General features: G+C 36.4%; 2 protein-coding genes and 1 pseudogene across 6 annotated transcripts; 1 reads left to right on the top strand and 2 right to left on the bottom strand.

Moving 5' to 3' along the window:
• Positions 1-454: 454 nt before the first annotated feature.
• Positions 455-3,907, bottom strand: LOC111308905 (pollen-specific leucine-rich repeat extensin-like protein 4 pseudogene; annotated as a pseudogene). Its single transcript, XR_016329244.1, has one exon. The product of XR_016329244.1 is annotated as a pollen-specific leucine-rich repeat extensin-like protein 4 pseudogene (transcript).
• Positions 3,908-4,020: 113 nt separating this feature from the next.
• Positions 4,021-5,565, bottom strand: MEE14 (maternal effect embryo arrest 14). Its single transcript, XM_022907595.2, is given in 4 exon segments — positions 4,021-4,285; positions 4,287-4,579; positions 4,912-4,985; positions 5,079-5,565. Coding segments are annotated over 4 exon segments (624 nt in total). The 5' UTR covers positions 5,311-5,565; the 3' UTR covers positions 4,021-4,260.
• Positions 5,566-6,444: 879 nt separating this feature from the next.
• LOC111308904 (uncharacterized) lies at positions 6,445-14,745 on the top strand. 4 transcript variants are annotated; one of them, XM_089746491.1, is made up of 16 exons: positions 6,596-6,982; positions 7,340-7,742; positions 7,834-8,011; positions 8,110-8,249; positions 8,656-9,248; positions 9,375-9,511; positions 9,699-9,799; positions 9,983-10,127; positions 10,208-10,276; positions 10,373-10,418; positions 11,561-12,027; positions 12,442-12,521; positions 13,133-13,268; positions 13,496-13,688; positions 14,040-14,122; positions 14,232-14,745. In XM_089746491.1, the coding sequence occupies exons 1-16, from the start codon at positions 6,892-6,894 to the stop codon at positions 14,343-14,345; spliced, it is 2,976 nt and encodes a 991-aa protein (XP_089602617.1). In that variant the 5' UTR covers positions 6,596-6,891; the 3' UTR covers positions 14,346-14,745. The 4 variants fall into 4 exon arrangements, 2 of the variants coding, with proteins under 2 accessions (XP_022763320.2, XP_089602617.1); XM_022907585.2 differs by having other exon boundaries at positions 6,445-6,982; positions 8,656-9,511; XR_016329239.1 differs by having other exon boundaries at positions 6,590-6,982; positions 8,656-9,511; positions 13,133-13,255.
• Positions 14,746-14,870: the final 125 nt, after the last annotated feature.

Genomic DNA, 14,870 nt, shown 5'->3' with positions numbered 1-14,870 from the left:
GTTCAAGTATGTAACAATAAAAACAATAGTGAGCAAAAGAAAATGCAGGAAAATTAGCGATTAATTGAGAAAATTGTCAGTTGGACGAGAATCCTCAGCTCAAGATATGCCTGCTAACGTGAGCGGAGAGCTTTTCCTAAACATGCGCTATCCCCGGCATGGATATATATTTCCTTTGATTTGTAAAGTAATAAACGTATGAAATCACAATAAAATGGTGAAACTTTTGATTTCACTTGATGTAGTTAATGACAATTTGGCATACCAGGAACTGTCTAAGCCTAAATATGTACCATCAGAAAGAGAATATCACAGGATGCAACAAAAGTTCTTGCTCATTATTTCATTCTTCTGATGTTAATTTATAGCTGTTTATAACATGGAAAAGTTAAGCTAACATCATGAAAGATTTCAAATATTATTAATAAAAGAGACAGATAGAGGAAACTGATCGGATGTAATGGAGATTCATTTATATATAAGAACTTCTCAAACAATCATGTCACAATATGAATGGAAATTCCAAATCCAATGAGAAGTTAAGCTAACAATATGGATGTGTACATGGCCTCTTTTTCTTTTCTTCTTTTTTATGCCCAAAAAGGAGAATATACAATATAAAGATGTCAAAATTATACTATTTAGTAGCCTGGGAACATTGGTGGAGGTGGCGATGAGTACTGGAATCCTAAGTTTGGAGGGAGGACAAATTCCTCGGTAGGTGGCGGTGTAGAAGCAACAGCAGGAGGAGGAGATGGAGTTGGAGATCGTGGTGGTGGTGGTGGTGAGTAAACCGGTGGAGGTGGGGATTGTACGGGTGGTGGTGGTGAATATACTGGTGGAGGTGGTGAGTAGATTGGTGGTGGTGGTGAGTATACTGGTGGAGGTGGAGGTGGAGAGTAGACGGGTGGTGGTGGTGAGAAAACTGGTGGAGGTGGAGAATGGACGGGTGGTGGTGGTGAGAAAACTGGTGGAGGTGGAGAATGGACGGGTGGTGGAGGGGAGTAGACTGGTGGTGGTGGCGAGTAGACAGGAGGTGGTGGTGAGTGGACTGGGGGAGGTGGTGAATTGACAGGTGGTGGTGGTGAGTAGACAGGTGGAGGGGGTGGTGGTGAATGGACAGGTGGCGAGGGTGACTGGACGAGTGGGGGTGGAGATTGAACTAGTGGTGGAGGTGAGCGAACCCCTCCAACAGGAGATCTACCATGTGGGTCAGGGGAATGCATTGGAGCTGATTCTGGTGGTTGGGAAATTGGATTCTCTGGTGCTGCTGTTGGTTTTGGTGACTTGGGAGTTGGTTTCTTAGTTGCTGGCGTTGGTTTTGGTGGCTCCGGTGTTGGGTTCTCAGGTGCTGCTGGCCTAGTAGGATTCACTGGAGATTTATGATGTGGATCAGGTAATGGTGCTGGTGCTGGTGGTTTACGGAGCGGGTTTACTGGAGACAGTCCGTATGGGTCATCTGGTGTGGATGGTATTGGCTTTGGCGTTGGAGGAGCTGTGACTGGACGTTTTGGCTGTGGCTTTGGTGTTGTAGGAGCTGTGACAGGTGGTTTTGATTGCGTCTTTGGCGTTGGAGGAACTGTGACCGGTGGTGTTGGCTGTGGCTTCGGCGTTGGAGGAGCTGTGACCGGTGGTTTTGGCTGTGGCTTTGGCGTTGGAGGAGCTGTGACCTGTGGTTTTGACTGTGGCTTGGATGGGCTAGATTTCGAAGGTGGCTGTGGTTTGGGAGATGAAGAGCCTCCAGCACACTTGTCCTTGCTACAATCCACAGGGCGACTCAGCACGGGTTGACATTCCTTGGTTGACTTTTGCTTTGGCCTACCAGCCAAACAGTTGCTGGTGTCATCCAAAACAACGTCCCTCCTTGAATGTGGTATGCAAGCATTGGCCTCTCCCTTGAAGTAGTTGTGAGAGAATGTGAAATTAGACAAGCTTGACAACTTGCAAACATTTTCGGGTACAATTCCTGTCAGCTTGTTGTGGGAAATATCCAAGAGGTCAAGCTTCTTCAAGCCTGAAAAGCTTTGTGGCAAGATACCTGTAAATGAGTTAAAGCTGGCGTCGAAGACAGTAACGTTGCCAAGCAAACCAACCTCTGCTGGGAAGCAACCACCAAGGTCATTGTTCATGAAAACAATCTCATTCAGGTTCGCCATCTTGCCAATGCTGTGTGGAATGCATCCTTGGAATTTGTTATTGGCAAATGTCACAACAGACACGGTGGATTTGCCAATAGTTTCAGGAATGGTGGAGGTGAACCTGTTGTTGTTCAAGAACAATGCATCAAGGTTCCTTTCGAAAATCCCAAAGGGTATTTTGCCTTCAAAATCATTGAATCTGACGTCAAGGTACTTGAGGCCTGGCCATGATAGAGCAACATCTGGGAAAGGACCAACAAAGCGGTTGTTGCTGATATCAAACTCATACATAAGCGTAAGCTTAGACAAGCTATTGGGTATAATCCCGCAAAACCTGTTAGAATTTATGTGGAACAATGCAAGATCAGTCATCAACCCCAACTCTGCTGGAATGTATCCAGCAATGTCAGCGTGATTAAGATCAACGCCAGCCACAACACTCAATTTGGGATCATCCAATGCTGGAGCACAAAAGACACCAGTGTAAGCACACACATTCGGACCAACCCAATTGCCAGTTGTGTTCAACGGATCCGAGTACATAGCCTTTTTCCAGGCCTGAAGGCCAATGTAAGCCCTCTTCAGCCTTTGATTTGCAAAAGTTTCAATTATTTTGACTTCATATTCGTAATCCTCAGGAAGTTCGCCATTTTCAGGAAGGGCTAGGAGCTGGCGATGAGCGATATACGATACTTCAGCATCAGACAATGCAAAAGTAGAAGTTGATAATGAAGAGAAAAAACAAAAGAAGAAAAGAAAGCAGCCAAAGGCCTGTAATTTTTGAGGTTTAGCCATTGCTGACCACCTTGGTAGGCCCAAGGCTGCTTATAGGATGCAGAGGGTACTGAAGAGGAGAGGATTATATTAAGGGGAAAGGAAGGTACGGTTTAACAGCCATTGAGAAGTTGTGGGAAGTTGGCTCCTGTTTTAGCACCGGAAAATCTGTTAGATTCATTTAAACACCACACAAATTTAGACTTGCCTCTAATTTTAAGAGACAAATTTAGAAAGTGGGATTTCTTGCTTCGCGGGATGAAACCAGAACAGCATAGCTAAAAACAAACAATTGACCAAGTCCTCTTTGCAACGTATAACTCGTGCGTGCCAGAATATCAACTTCATGTCTGGACATAATGTTGCAAAATCCTGACAATTGGCAGTATACTTATTTCTCAAACACAATGGATTAGCTATTTTTCCCCTTCTTTCAACTTCATGGTTGTGGTAATCAGAGGAGAATTAATGTATAATCAACAGAATGACAGTGAAGTAATCCAACGCGACTTTCACAAGATTCATGTTCACTATTTATCTTCAAACACTGCTAGGATTCAAGAATGTGAAAATTTTCCTGCAATGCTTCTGAATGCCATTTATATTACTTTTACAATTATTGAAAATTGGAGTTAAATACAACATATGACCTTAGTTATAAGCACTAAGCATGGAAGAATTGATTAATGATTCATTTGAATGATCCATAATGATTTATTTGAATGGCCGATGACAAGTGATTTTTATTATGATATTATGTACTTATTTTATTGGGATTAATCTCAAAATGACACCATTTTATCATGTGAGCCTCAAAGTAACGACAACATTATAAATTATAAAACTTTTCTCAGTTCCAAAATGACGGGGTGAGGAGAAGGAACCCACATTTCTTCAGTTTTTAGTAGAAGATGTATTTATTCGTATTTTCATATCATATAAACTATTAAATATTAAAATTTATAAACTCATATCTTCTTTTATTTTTTGATTTTATTAAATTTATATATAATTATTATATCACTTTTTTATCATTTTTCATATTGTTAAATCTACCTAGTAGAAAATATAATCGTAGTAAACTACTCGTTCACATGGCAATGCAAAATAAAAGAAAATTTTACTATTTTTACAAAAGTTAGCAATGAACAATATTGTTCTGGAAATACAGGCAAACTTTAAACAACTCTTCAAAGCAAACCCCTGTATCACACAGCTCATAGCCTCACATGTCAAGACCAAGAAAACCCTTTTTGCCAAAAACCAAACTGACTCAAAAACCTCCCCACACATTTTATCTACAATAAAGCTAGCATATGCTACTCGATAATTACAACCTTTCTATTTATCAATCGGTTTCGTGGTCAGGTGCGAGAGTACCAAGCAGGAAATGGGCCTTTAACTCTAAGAAATCTGGTATATGGGGAATCAGGCATTGTTGCTCTCTCTTCCTCCTCTATTTCTTCTGCAGATTTAGGCAACCCATCTGGGATATGAAAGAATTTCTTCCCTTCATCTTCAGAATGCAATGGCTTAGCCATACTAGAAAGCCAATTGTCGTTTCCCTTGTTGTAGATGGAAGCAACTCCATGTACGAATCCGATCAATGACTCGACACTCTCTGCTTTAAGAATTAACTTCTCTAAATCTTCTTTCGGCATCTCTCTCTGTTATGCAATCATGGAAAAGAAAAATATCAGAACAATACTAGGGTTTGTTAATTTCATAAGTTGCCAATAATATGTCTCATGTCCTACTTTTTTAATTAATTTTTTATTTTTAATATAGCAAAGGGATACATGTCAGGCCTTGCTAAAGCTATGGATGAGATAATTTTTCTTAAAATATGCCATAAAAAAATGCTTGAGTTTAATTATTCTTTTCCCACCTTAATTTATTTTCTAAGAAACCAAACAGATATTAACCAAACTAAGAAAAAACAATTTAATTTACACTACCATCTTAATTATTTAAAATTTAAATCTATAAAAAAAATTGCCTCGAGATCTTTCAGTTCGAAATAAGCTCTCCAGCAACGATAACAATCGTCTCCTTCAAGTGTCGTACAATAATCTGAAAATAACAAAATCACCAACAAAAATCAATAAAAATTACGACTACTGATCACTTATTTTTTAAAAAAGGCTGTACAATTAATTTACGTACCAGTGAGCTCGTTCTTGGTTTTTTCAATCAAGGGAGGCTCTTTAAGGTAACGCTCGAGTTTTGTGCTGTTAAAAGGCGCTAGCTTCGGTATGTAGACGTCTCTGCTCGAAGAACAACGAATCGTCGAAGCGAATCTCGTTTTCGACGACGGTGGTAATCCCGTATGGTCGATATCCTTAACATCCACAAGAATAGGGGATGAAGAGGAACGGAGTAGGATCGAATTTATCATTGTAACCAAACGTATACAAAATAACTGAGATTCTTTAACTCTGCTAATTACTTGTTTCGCAGCGTTTGGGACGGTCTGGCGATGTGGTTAAATAGTGGACCGAACTGGATAAGGATCCAGGATATTTTAATGGAATGATATTTTTGGTGCATGTGGAGTGACAGACAGATCGTAGCCGTTGATTTTGGTCTGCTTGGGTCTCATCTTAAAATGAGAGTCGTTGGAGGGGATGTTTCGTGATTGGCAAAGAAGAATGGTGCAGCAGCTGGACCGCCCACCGGTTTTGCACTTGTTGGATCGCTTGTTTTGTAGATAAGTTGTCTTCTCGTCAAAAGAGGAGTCTTCTGCTAATAAACAAAGAAAAAAAATTATTTTTGTATATATAAAAGATATTTTTGCTTAGGATACCGTCATTGGTTTAAATCAAATTAATAATTGATTAACAGATTGATTATTAAATTCATTTTAATAAATTATTAAAAATAAGTTTTAAAATTTTTAATTTTTGATTAATTTAATTTAATAATAAAATTAATATAATTAATTAAAATTGTAATCGAAATATAATAAATCCAAATATAAAATTAAAATATAAAAAAAATATTTTTTTATTTTTATTATTTTTTGGTTAATTCTTTTAAGAGCAAAAGACAAATATATCATCCATACTTTCTATTAACTAAATCTTGCTTTTTAATTTTTATATTATTTATTAACCCCCAAGTTTCTTTTTTTTTTTTTTTAATAATGTCAATTTAAAACTATGCACAATAATTCTACTTTTGAAAATTGAAATGTTTCTAGTTAGAGTAATTTGTCTGATTCAAATTCAGCTTTGATCAAGATTTTTCCAGTTCAACTCAAACCGTGAGATTGTTTTAATATTAAATATTATTATAAAAATATTTTTAATATTTTAATATTAAATTTAAACAAAAAAAGAGCTTTTATAAGTAGATCAATCCGATTCACGTCTAGTCCAAACCCATATTGGAGCCTTCGCCAGCATTGTCAACCGAGTAGGTTTGCACAATTATTCAGAGTCCTGAGCCCACTTATATATGGCCTTTGGGCCCAATGCCCACGAGAAAGTCAGTTTAAAGCACTCAGACGAATGTTTTACCGTTTCCGTTTGATTAATGTCTTTTTTTTTGCCAAGATTTGATTAAAAAATAAATAACAAAAGAAAAACACTTCTTTATTTTTTCCTCGCTTTTTATCACTCTGTCTCTGTCTGCTGTCTTTTGTTTCTTTTTTTTTTTTTTTTTTGACCAAGTTTATGGCTTGACTGTACTATATTTATTTAAAAAAAAAAAACCAAATTCCGTATAGTCTCTTTTCCTCTCTATTGTTTCACTATTTTTTTCTTTGTAATTCCAAATTAAACACCGTTGAAGTTAAGCTGATCGAAGAACACAAAAAAAAAAAAAAAAGGAAAATTCAACTATTCTCTGTTTCGTCTACGGCGATTACTTTTCTTCCATGTTAAGAAAGAATTGAAAATTTCTGAAATTAAAGAAATTGGATTCGGGAATTAGAAAAAAGAATCCGAGGGAGAAAAAATTAAGAGAAAAGAAGCCGATGGAGACGATACAGGATCTGATCGACGAAGCCAAAGTACGGACGGTTTGGTGGGCCATTGCTCTGTTTGCCGTCACTTACTTCTTGTCTCGTAAGTTAACTGATAAGATTCCAAAAAGAATTATTTGCTCTATGTTCGTTTTTCTTTTAGCTATTTAATTTTGGGGTTTTTTTTAGTCTTTTTGGTGAATTCTTTGATTTTACTTCATCTGGATAGTTAATTCTCCTGGAATTGTTTTTTCTTGGAATTTTTTAGACAATTCCGGTTTATTTGGCATCAATTAAACATTAGAATTTATATTTTTATTAATTGATTAAGTTAGGGTTTTTCTATTAGTATTTTGCATTAACGTGATTTAATTTCTTCTAATAGGAACTGATTATAAGTTTTTTTTTTTTTTTGAAGTTTTACTAAGTTTTGTTTTTCTGCTGTTGTTAATTGATGCAGATACAAGTACATCTATGTGGATGAATTTACCTATAGCAATTCTTATTGTTTCCGCATTGCGAATTTTAAGTAATGAGGTTGAGTTTAAATGGAAAGTTAAATCAGTTCATCTGCAAACTTATTTATCTCATTTGGAAAAGAAACGATTGTCAGTGAATGATTCTCGGCTTTCTAGTTCACCACCTCCGCCCAAGTGGAAGCGGAAAATTGATTCTCCTATGGTGGAGGCTGCTGTCAATGAGTTTATTGATAAAATTCTTAGGGATTTTGTTGTTGATTTGTGGTATTCAGAGATTACTCCAGATAGGGAGGCCCCTGAGTTGATGCGCGCTGTGATTTTGGATGCTATTGGTGAAATATCAGTAAGGCTGAAAGAGATAAACGTTGTTGATTTGCTAACAAGGTAGGTTTTTAGTTTAGGATGGTATGTTAGTTGAAAAAAATTTGACGTTTTTAAAAGCTCAAGGATTTCGAATGGTTGTCCAATGTTTCAGGGATGTAGTTGATTTGATAGGAGATCACTTGGATCTTTTTAGAAGAAACCAAGCTGCAATAGGCGTTGATGTTATGGTAACATTGTCATCTGAGGAGAGGGATGAAAGATTGAAACACCATCTTATTGTTTCTGAAGAGCTTCATCCTGCGCTGATTTCACCAGAGAGTGAGTACAAGGTGTGAGAGGAGTGTTCCGATGAAAACACATTTTACCCTTGCATTTTATGGTTTGCTTTTCTCAATTCCTTAATACTTTTTTTTTTTTTTTTTTTCAGGTTATTCAGCGGCTTATTGGTGGAGTTTTAGCCATAGTATTGAGGCCACGAGAAGCTCAATGTCCTTTGGTTCGAACTATTGCTCGTGAGATTGTAACTTGCTCAGTAGTGCAACCTCTTTTAAATTTGGCAAGCCCTGGGTAAGTTATTGAGTGCCAATTTGTTTTTTGTTTAATTTTAAGATAGCAAAAAAAAAGAAAAAGTAATTTTAGTTCCTTTTGGGCTTGAGTTAGTCTAAACTTTTAGGTTTAGAATTTGGCTGTTGATTTGAAATGTATTCTTATTTAGTGTTTATTTGGTTCTTAAAAAGTGTGGAATGATTACAATATGGGCCATGCTGCATGGAATGGCATTTTAACAATTGGAGTGGCTTCTTGATTAGAATCTTACTCTTGACCAACGTAGGTAAAGAATAGGTGGAGAATGTTTGAAAGGTTACTCATAATAAATTTACAAACACTTCAATTTTCCTAAGTACAAGCTTGGTTCTTGCCTTAATAAATATTCCTTATTCTTTCTTTTTTCCCATTTATGTCTTATTGTCAGGTATATCAATGAAGTGATTGAATATATTCTGCTTGCCATTAAAGATGATATGAATAAGGTGATGGTAGGTTTTGATCAGTCTTCAGTGGGAGTGCATGCTGATGATTCTACCACAAGCAAAATTTCACCCTTAAACAGTCAAGGAACTGATTTGACTTTGGCTAGAATTGACATTCAGAAAGAAACATATTCAGATTGCAATAAATACGCAGAAGAATCAGTGCAGCCTCAACAAGCTGATTGGGCTCGAATATTAGAGGCAGCAACTCAGAGAAGAACTGAAGTTCTTGCTCCTGAAAATCTTGAAAACATGTGGACAAAAGGAAGAAACTACAAAAAGAAGGAGAAAAAATATGTAAAATATGGAGTTCAAGAATGTATTCCAAAGGGTTCTGTGACAAAGAGTGCTCTATTGACTGGGAATTCAGGAAGTGAAATCTCTACCAACAAGATTGGAACTTATATAGGAGGGGAAGAGCAAACTGTGATGCGGCTAATTCCTGCCTTAAGTCTTGACACTCAATTATGTGATGATAGCACGACTGGTACAAAGTTAGATCCGGAGTTTAACAAGTTATCATCATTTGAAGGAGGTAATCTTGTTAACAAATTTAATGATGCTAGTGAGCAAGCTGCTGATAGAAATAAAAGTAGGCTGAAGAGATCCAGTAGTACCTCTGATTTGAAAGTTGAACCTGATACAAAGAAGGCACTTACAGGAGATGTCGGAGGGCCTATTATTTCAGAGTTCTACAGCCCTGATTTTGGCAGGCATAGTGAACAATATAGGGGTAAGATTGCCTCAAATATAGTACTTCGCAATGAGGGGCCACATGTTCCCAAGCTTAGGTGCCGGGTGAGCATTCCTTTCAATTTTGCTGCGAGTTGTGCCAATTTGAAATTTGAACTGCCAGCTGAATTCATATGTGACGGGATATAATATAGATTAAATCAGCTATTTTAGCTTGGTGGTGTTTAATTGTTGTCATGGACATTTTCTGTGAAATGTAATTGAATTTGCTATTCCCTGTCTACCTCTACAGGTTATCGGAGCATACTTTGAGAAACTTAGATCAAAATCTTTTGCAGTTTATTCAATTGCTGTGACAGATGCGGAAAAAAGAACTTGGTTTGTCAAGAGAAGGTTTCATCTCACCCAACTTTTTTTTTATAATTATTATTTTTTTTAATAACCATTACTTAGCTGAATGTCCTTCTGATATTTTAAAGTTTTAAAGGTTATGTATTCATCTCAACAGAACAACTGAAAGCTCCTGAAAATTTGATTTATTTTTTTCTTTAATTATTTAATTTTTGAAATCTGCAGATACAGGAATTTCGAACTGTTGCATCGACATCTTAAAGAAATTCCTAATTATACATTACATTTGCCTCCCAAAAGGATATTTTCGTCAAGCACCGAAGACGCTTTTGTTCATCAGCGCTGCATTCAGCTTGACAAGTATTTGCAAGTAATTTACTTCCTAGTCAGTCTTTTTTGTAGGATGTTTATATTTAAACCTGTTGCATCAACTAAGCTACCCTTTTGCAGGATCTGTTGTCTATAGCCAATGTGGCTGAACAGCATGAAGTGTGGGATTTTTTAAGCGTTTCCTCAAAGGTGTGTATATCTTCTTGACATTGGGTGCTGCTTTATTTTTTATGGGTAGGATGAATGACATCTGATTCTAGTTGTGGTTGTCTTTTGCTTTTGAAGAATTACTCTTTTGGAAAATCTTCATCGGTGATGAGAACACTTGCTGGTATGTTGTTTCTGTTGGTTATTATGCCATTCTTGCTTTTATATGTTTGGGTTCCAGCTGTAAGCTGCTGCCAACATTAGATTATGTTTTACATTGTGGTGCTACTACTTCAACACATCAAGATCTTCCAGAAGAGAAGAAAAAAAGGTTTAGAGATGCTCCAAATGGGCAACTATAAGTTTAGGGATGCACTCACGTGCATCAACTTTCCATCTGTCATTACATGTCTGTTACATGATGTTTAGCTGTATTACAGGTTTCATCTTTTACACTGATGTGTGTTACCTATACCAGCTTTCAGAGATTTATGTATCTTGTTACTTGCTTAAAATTCTTTTATCTCCAAGTCTTTTATAAATACTTCATCATCTTTTCTTGCTTTACATGGTATTCAGTTAATCTGATTACTCTGGCCTTTTTCTTTGATTTTACTTTTCTGGAAATGCCTCACAGTTGGATTACTTCCATCTTTTTCTTTGGCTTATTTTGTCAATTATTTTTTATTTTTTATTGGGGAAGGAGGATTTTGACCTCGCTCTTTGAGCAGGGATTCATGCTCCTACCTTAGTCAATTGTTGGGTGCAGTTCGTCTTCTCCATTTTACATGTTAAGATGGTTTACTGTTAACTTTAAGTGATTTCAAAATAAAGATAACCTATTTTTGTTTATTATCCTTACATTTTTTGTGCACTTGAGCTGAATTTGCTTGGTATTTCTTCTTTTTGTTTTTTTTTTTTAAATTTATTTTCTCAATTATTTTTAACAGCGAGAAGTTTTATTCGTTCCTAGTTCCTACATATATTTCCAAATGCTCAGGCATCATTGTGAACTCTTAAGTATACTTATAGGAAATCATCCATTCCCATATGGGTCACTTCCTTTTCCCCCTCATTTTGGAAAGACAGCTGTCATGTCAACTTGATGATCTTATGGCATATTATCTTAGTATGATAAATGATGAAGGATCATATCCTATGTCCAATTTTCTGAAAATCATGCATGGATCTTTTGGTTATTGGTTTGATTCTACCGCTATGGTTTATGATTTGGTTTTAACTTGGCTAATTTCTTGCATATAATGAACATTTTTTTTTTATTTCAGATTACTGTCTGACACTTTCCATTGTCTTGCTTATGAACAGTCAATGTGGATGATGCTGTGGACGATATTGTGCGCCAATTTAGAGGAGAATCTGATGGCTTAACTCACAAAGTTGTATCATCTTCTTCCCCTAATGAAGCTTCTTCTTCAGTCACTGGCAGGACCTTGTCATGGAATGCAGATGAGAAGGCTAAAGACATTTCAAGGCAAAGTAACTTAGTTACAGTGAATAGCGCTTCTGATAATGAAGGTGACAAAGATGGTAGCCGTGCTAATGAGGATTACAGATCTGGTTCAGGTGGTCATGGTTGGCATTCAGACAATGAATTGAATTCAAAGAGTTTGCCACCACAGGTGTTAGAGCGTGGTGGAGAGTTTGGCAATTTAGTTTCTGAGAAACATAATTTAGGTGTGAAACCTGAATTGGTTGGCCATAGTGGATCTCAGTCAGTAAAATTTTCAGCAACGTCCAGCCATTTGGAGGATCCAGTTGGAATGCCCCCTGAGGTATCATGCTTTAGCTCTGTATTTTTTAGTTCTTTTTGCTAGTAAGATTTTGGTATATTCTAATAGAAATTGTTTGTTTGTCGACCAATATTTAGTTTAGTGTATGTTCCTGTGAGTGCACTCCTCTAAACTGACAACTTTGCAACTCTGTTAATAAAATTTGGGATTGCATTCATAAGAATGTAAACCAAAGGTAAGCATCATTATTAGGTATTCGATTTTCTTGGTTGGTTGCAAATATTCTCTAGCTGCTATGACCTTTTTTTTGGTGTCTCTCTGGCCATGATCCATCCCTATTATTATGAACTTTTGATTGAATAGTTTCAGTTTAGTTAGGTCACTCCATTTTAGGAAGACCATTCCTGTTATCTATTTGGAATTGTTTTTAATGTTTAACAATTGAATTTTGTGCAGTGGACACCGCCTAATGTGAGTGTTCCTTTGCTGAATCTAGTTGATAAGGTGTTTCAACTTAAGAGAAGAGGTTGGCTAAGGTGAGCTATTTTGCCTTATGTGAATTGATTAATTGTATTCTACCATTCCGTTACTATAATTTGGAAAGATTCTTGTAAAATTGTTTTGTACTGTGTACTTTGGTGTTACTAATTTTTTTTACTTATCATTTTGATTGATTAGTAAATTTTGCAGTGAGTTTTGTTTAGGTTGATTATTAAAAGGGCATAGTTGGTCATATATTTAAGTAGTATACATTGTTTTTTCCAAGCATACATTGGCTGATATAGTGAGTTGATTACCTATCTTGGAACTAGCAAATCATATAATGTCTTGTTGAGTTTTCTGTTGTTCAATCTTTTAAACGGGTAGTATTGTGACTAGTGGCTACTGTGTCTGTTTAAGTTCTGAAAAAGGTTTCATGATGAAATACTAATCTAGCATGGGTTTAGAGGCTTTAGATTACTGGCATGGTATTGTGAGTGGTCAGTTACTGCTTCAAGCCTTTTTCCTTATTGCCTTTTAGCCAGTGGCAACTGTCTGGTCTTTCAGACTTTGTGATCCGGTTAAAACTTTAATGGCATGTTGTGTTCTAAACGACTTATTTCCAGAATAATTTGGCATAAACATGTGCATGTTTTAATTGATGCAGAAGACAGGTCTTTTGGATATCTAAGCAAATATTACAGCTGGTGATGGAAGATGCCATTGATGACTGGCTTTTAAGGCAGATTTATTGGCTTCGAAGTGGGGACACTGTTGCCCAAGGGATACGGTGGGTTCAAGATGTAAGGGCTGAACACATTAGAAACATCATAATTTAATTTTAGTGTTAACTGGCTCAGCATCTGAAATCAGTCTCTGATTGGGAACTGTGACCAACTGAGGCTTAGCTGTCAGCTGTACCTCAATCTTGAGATCAATGGTCCACTTTCACTAGTCACCTAGTCAAAAGACTCTTGAAGAGCCATGCACAAGTTTTCTGTTTCTTCTAATTGCCTCTTCCTTCTCCTAGGTTCTCTGGCCGGGTGGTACATTCTTTACAAAAATAGGGAACGCTCAGAGCAAATTTGATGATTCTCATCTTGACCAGACACCTTCGCAGAACTCTAGCCAATTTGGTGGGAGTAATGTCTCTAAACCTGGGTCCTTTGAGCAACAACTTGAGGCTACTCGTAGGGCAAGTGACATAAAAAAAATGCTTTTTGGTAAGTATGTTTTTATGTTATTGATATCTTGTCGTTGTCAGATCAGTGTGAAGATCTGCCATGACTTTTGAACTATGGTTGACATGCTTGTAATTCACTTGATCATTACTTCAAAGGGTTTAATTCCTTTGGTCCAGAGTTCTATGATTATATTTCTAATTCTGAAGTCCTTCCATTTCTAGTTTTCAATAATAACTTGTTTATTAAGATAGTTTATGTTGTGAAAATCATTGAACATGTTTATTGTTAAAATAGTTCATGATCAATTTATTTGTATATACACATGTATTTTGCTTGGAGCTAGTACTTCAGCAATGCTGAAAATCGCTAAAAGATTGACCTTTTTGTCAGATGGAGCTCCAACAACCTTAGTTAGCTTAATTGGGCATAAGCAATACAGACGGTGTGCAAGAGACATTTATTATTTTACTCAGGTTGAGTTTTTATCCTTTGCTGCCTGTAGTATGACGTTGATATTTTTCTCCTACTTTCTTTTTTATTTCAATAATTCTGATTATGTTTATGTGTCATTATTCATTGCAGTCTACTATATGTATAAAGCAACTTGCTTATGCAATATTAGAACTTGTACTCATATCAGTATTCCCTGAGCTACGGGATCTTGTGATGGAACTTCATGGCAAGAAACATATTTAAGTAGCTTTGGATTGAGGTTTCTGGTTCTGTTAAGATAGCAGATTTTTGTCTGAATGAACAATGAAGGCTTAGAAAGGAAATTGTTTCGAGGAACCTGAAGAACGAAATAGTCATTAAGCATCATCTGTCTCAGTGGCTGTGCCTGTGATATTCACTTATACAAATCACTGCAAGTACCATATGGGATCTTTTTTTGAGATTTAGGATATATGCTGATTTGTACTCAGAGAACCCCCTGTACTCAGAGAAAAGGAAATATGTTGTATTCGTTTCACATTCCAAATGTACAGAGAATGTAGATTTAGTTTGTATAGCTATTCAGTAGGAGCTAGGAATTTTGTGTTGATTTGTTTTGGGACATTGAAGGAAACAGTAAGTGATATTTTGTTATTCATTCTTACGACGAGAGGTTTTGGAATTTTTTTGGTATACAGGACACTCCACCTGATGGAAAGAGGAGTTAAATTATTGAGATTTGAATACTAATGTGTTGATATGTTTACTGATATTTTAAAGATGATCGTA

This window comes from Durio zibethinus, chromosome 2, assembly GCF_047325235.1.
Source record: "Durio zibethinus cultivar Kanyao isolate XHJ-2024 chromosome 2, ASM4732523v1, whole genome shotgun sequence".
Classification (NCBI taxonomy): Eukaryota; Viridiplantae; Streptophyta; class Magnoliopsida; order Malvales; family Malvaceae; genus Durio; species Durio zibethinus.
The sequence above is the reverse complement of the archived record's forward strand: the minus strand, read 5'-3'. Positions and strand labels throughout refer to the sequence as shown.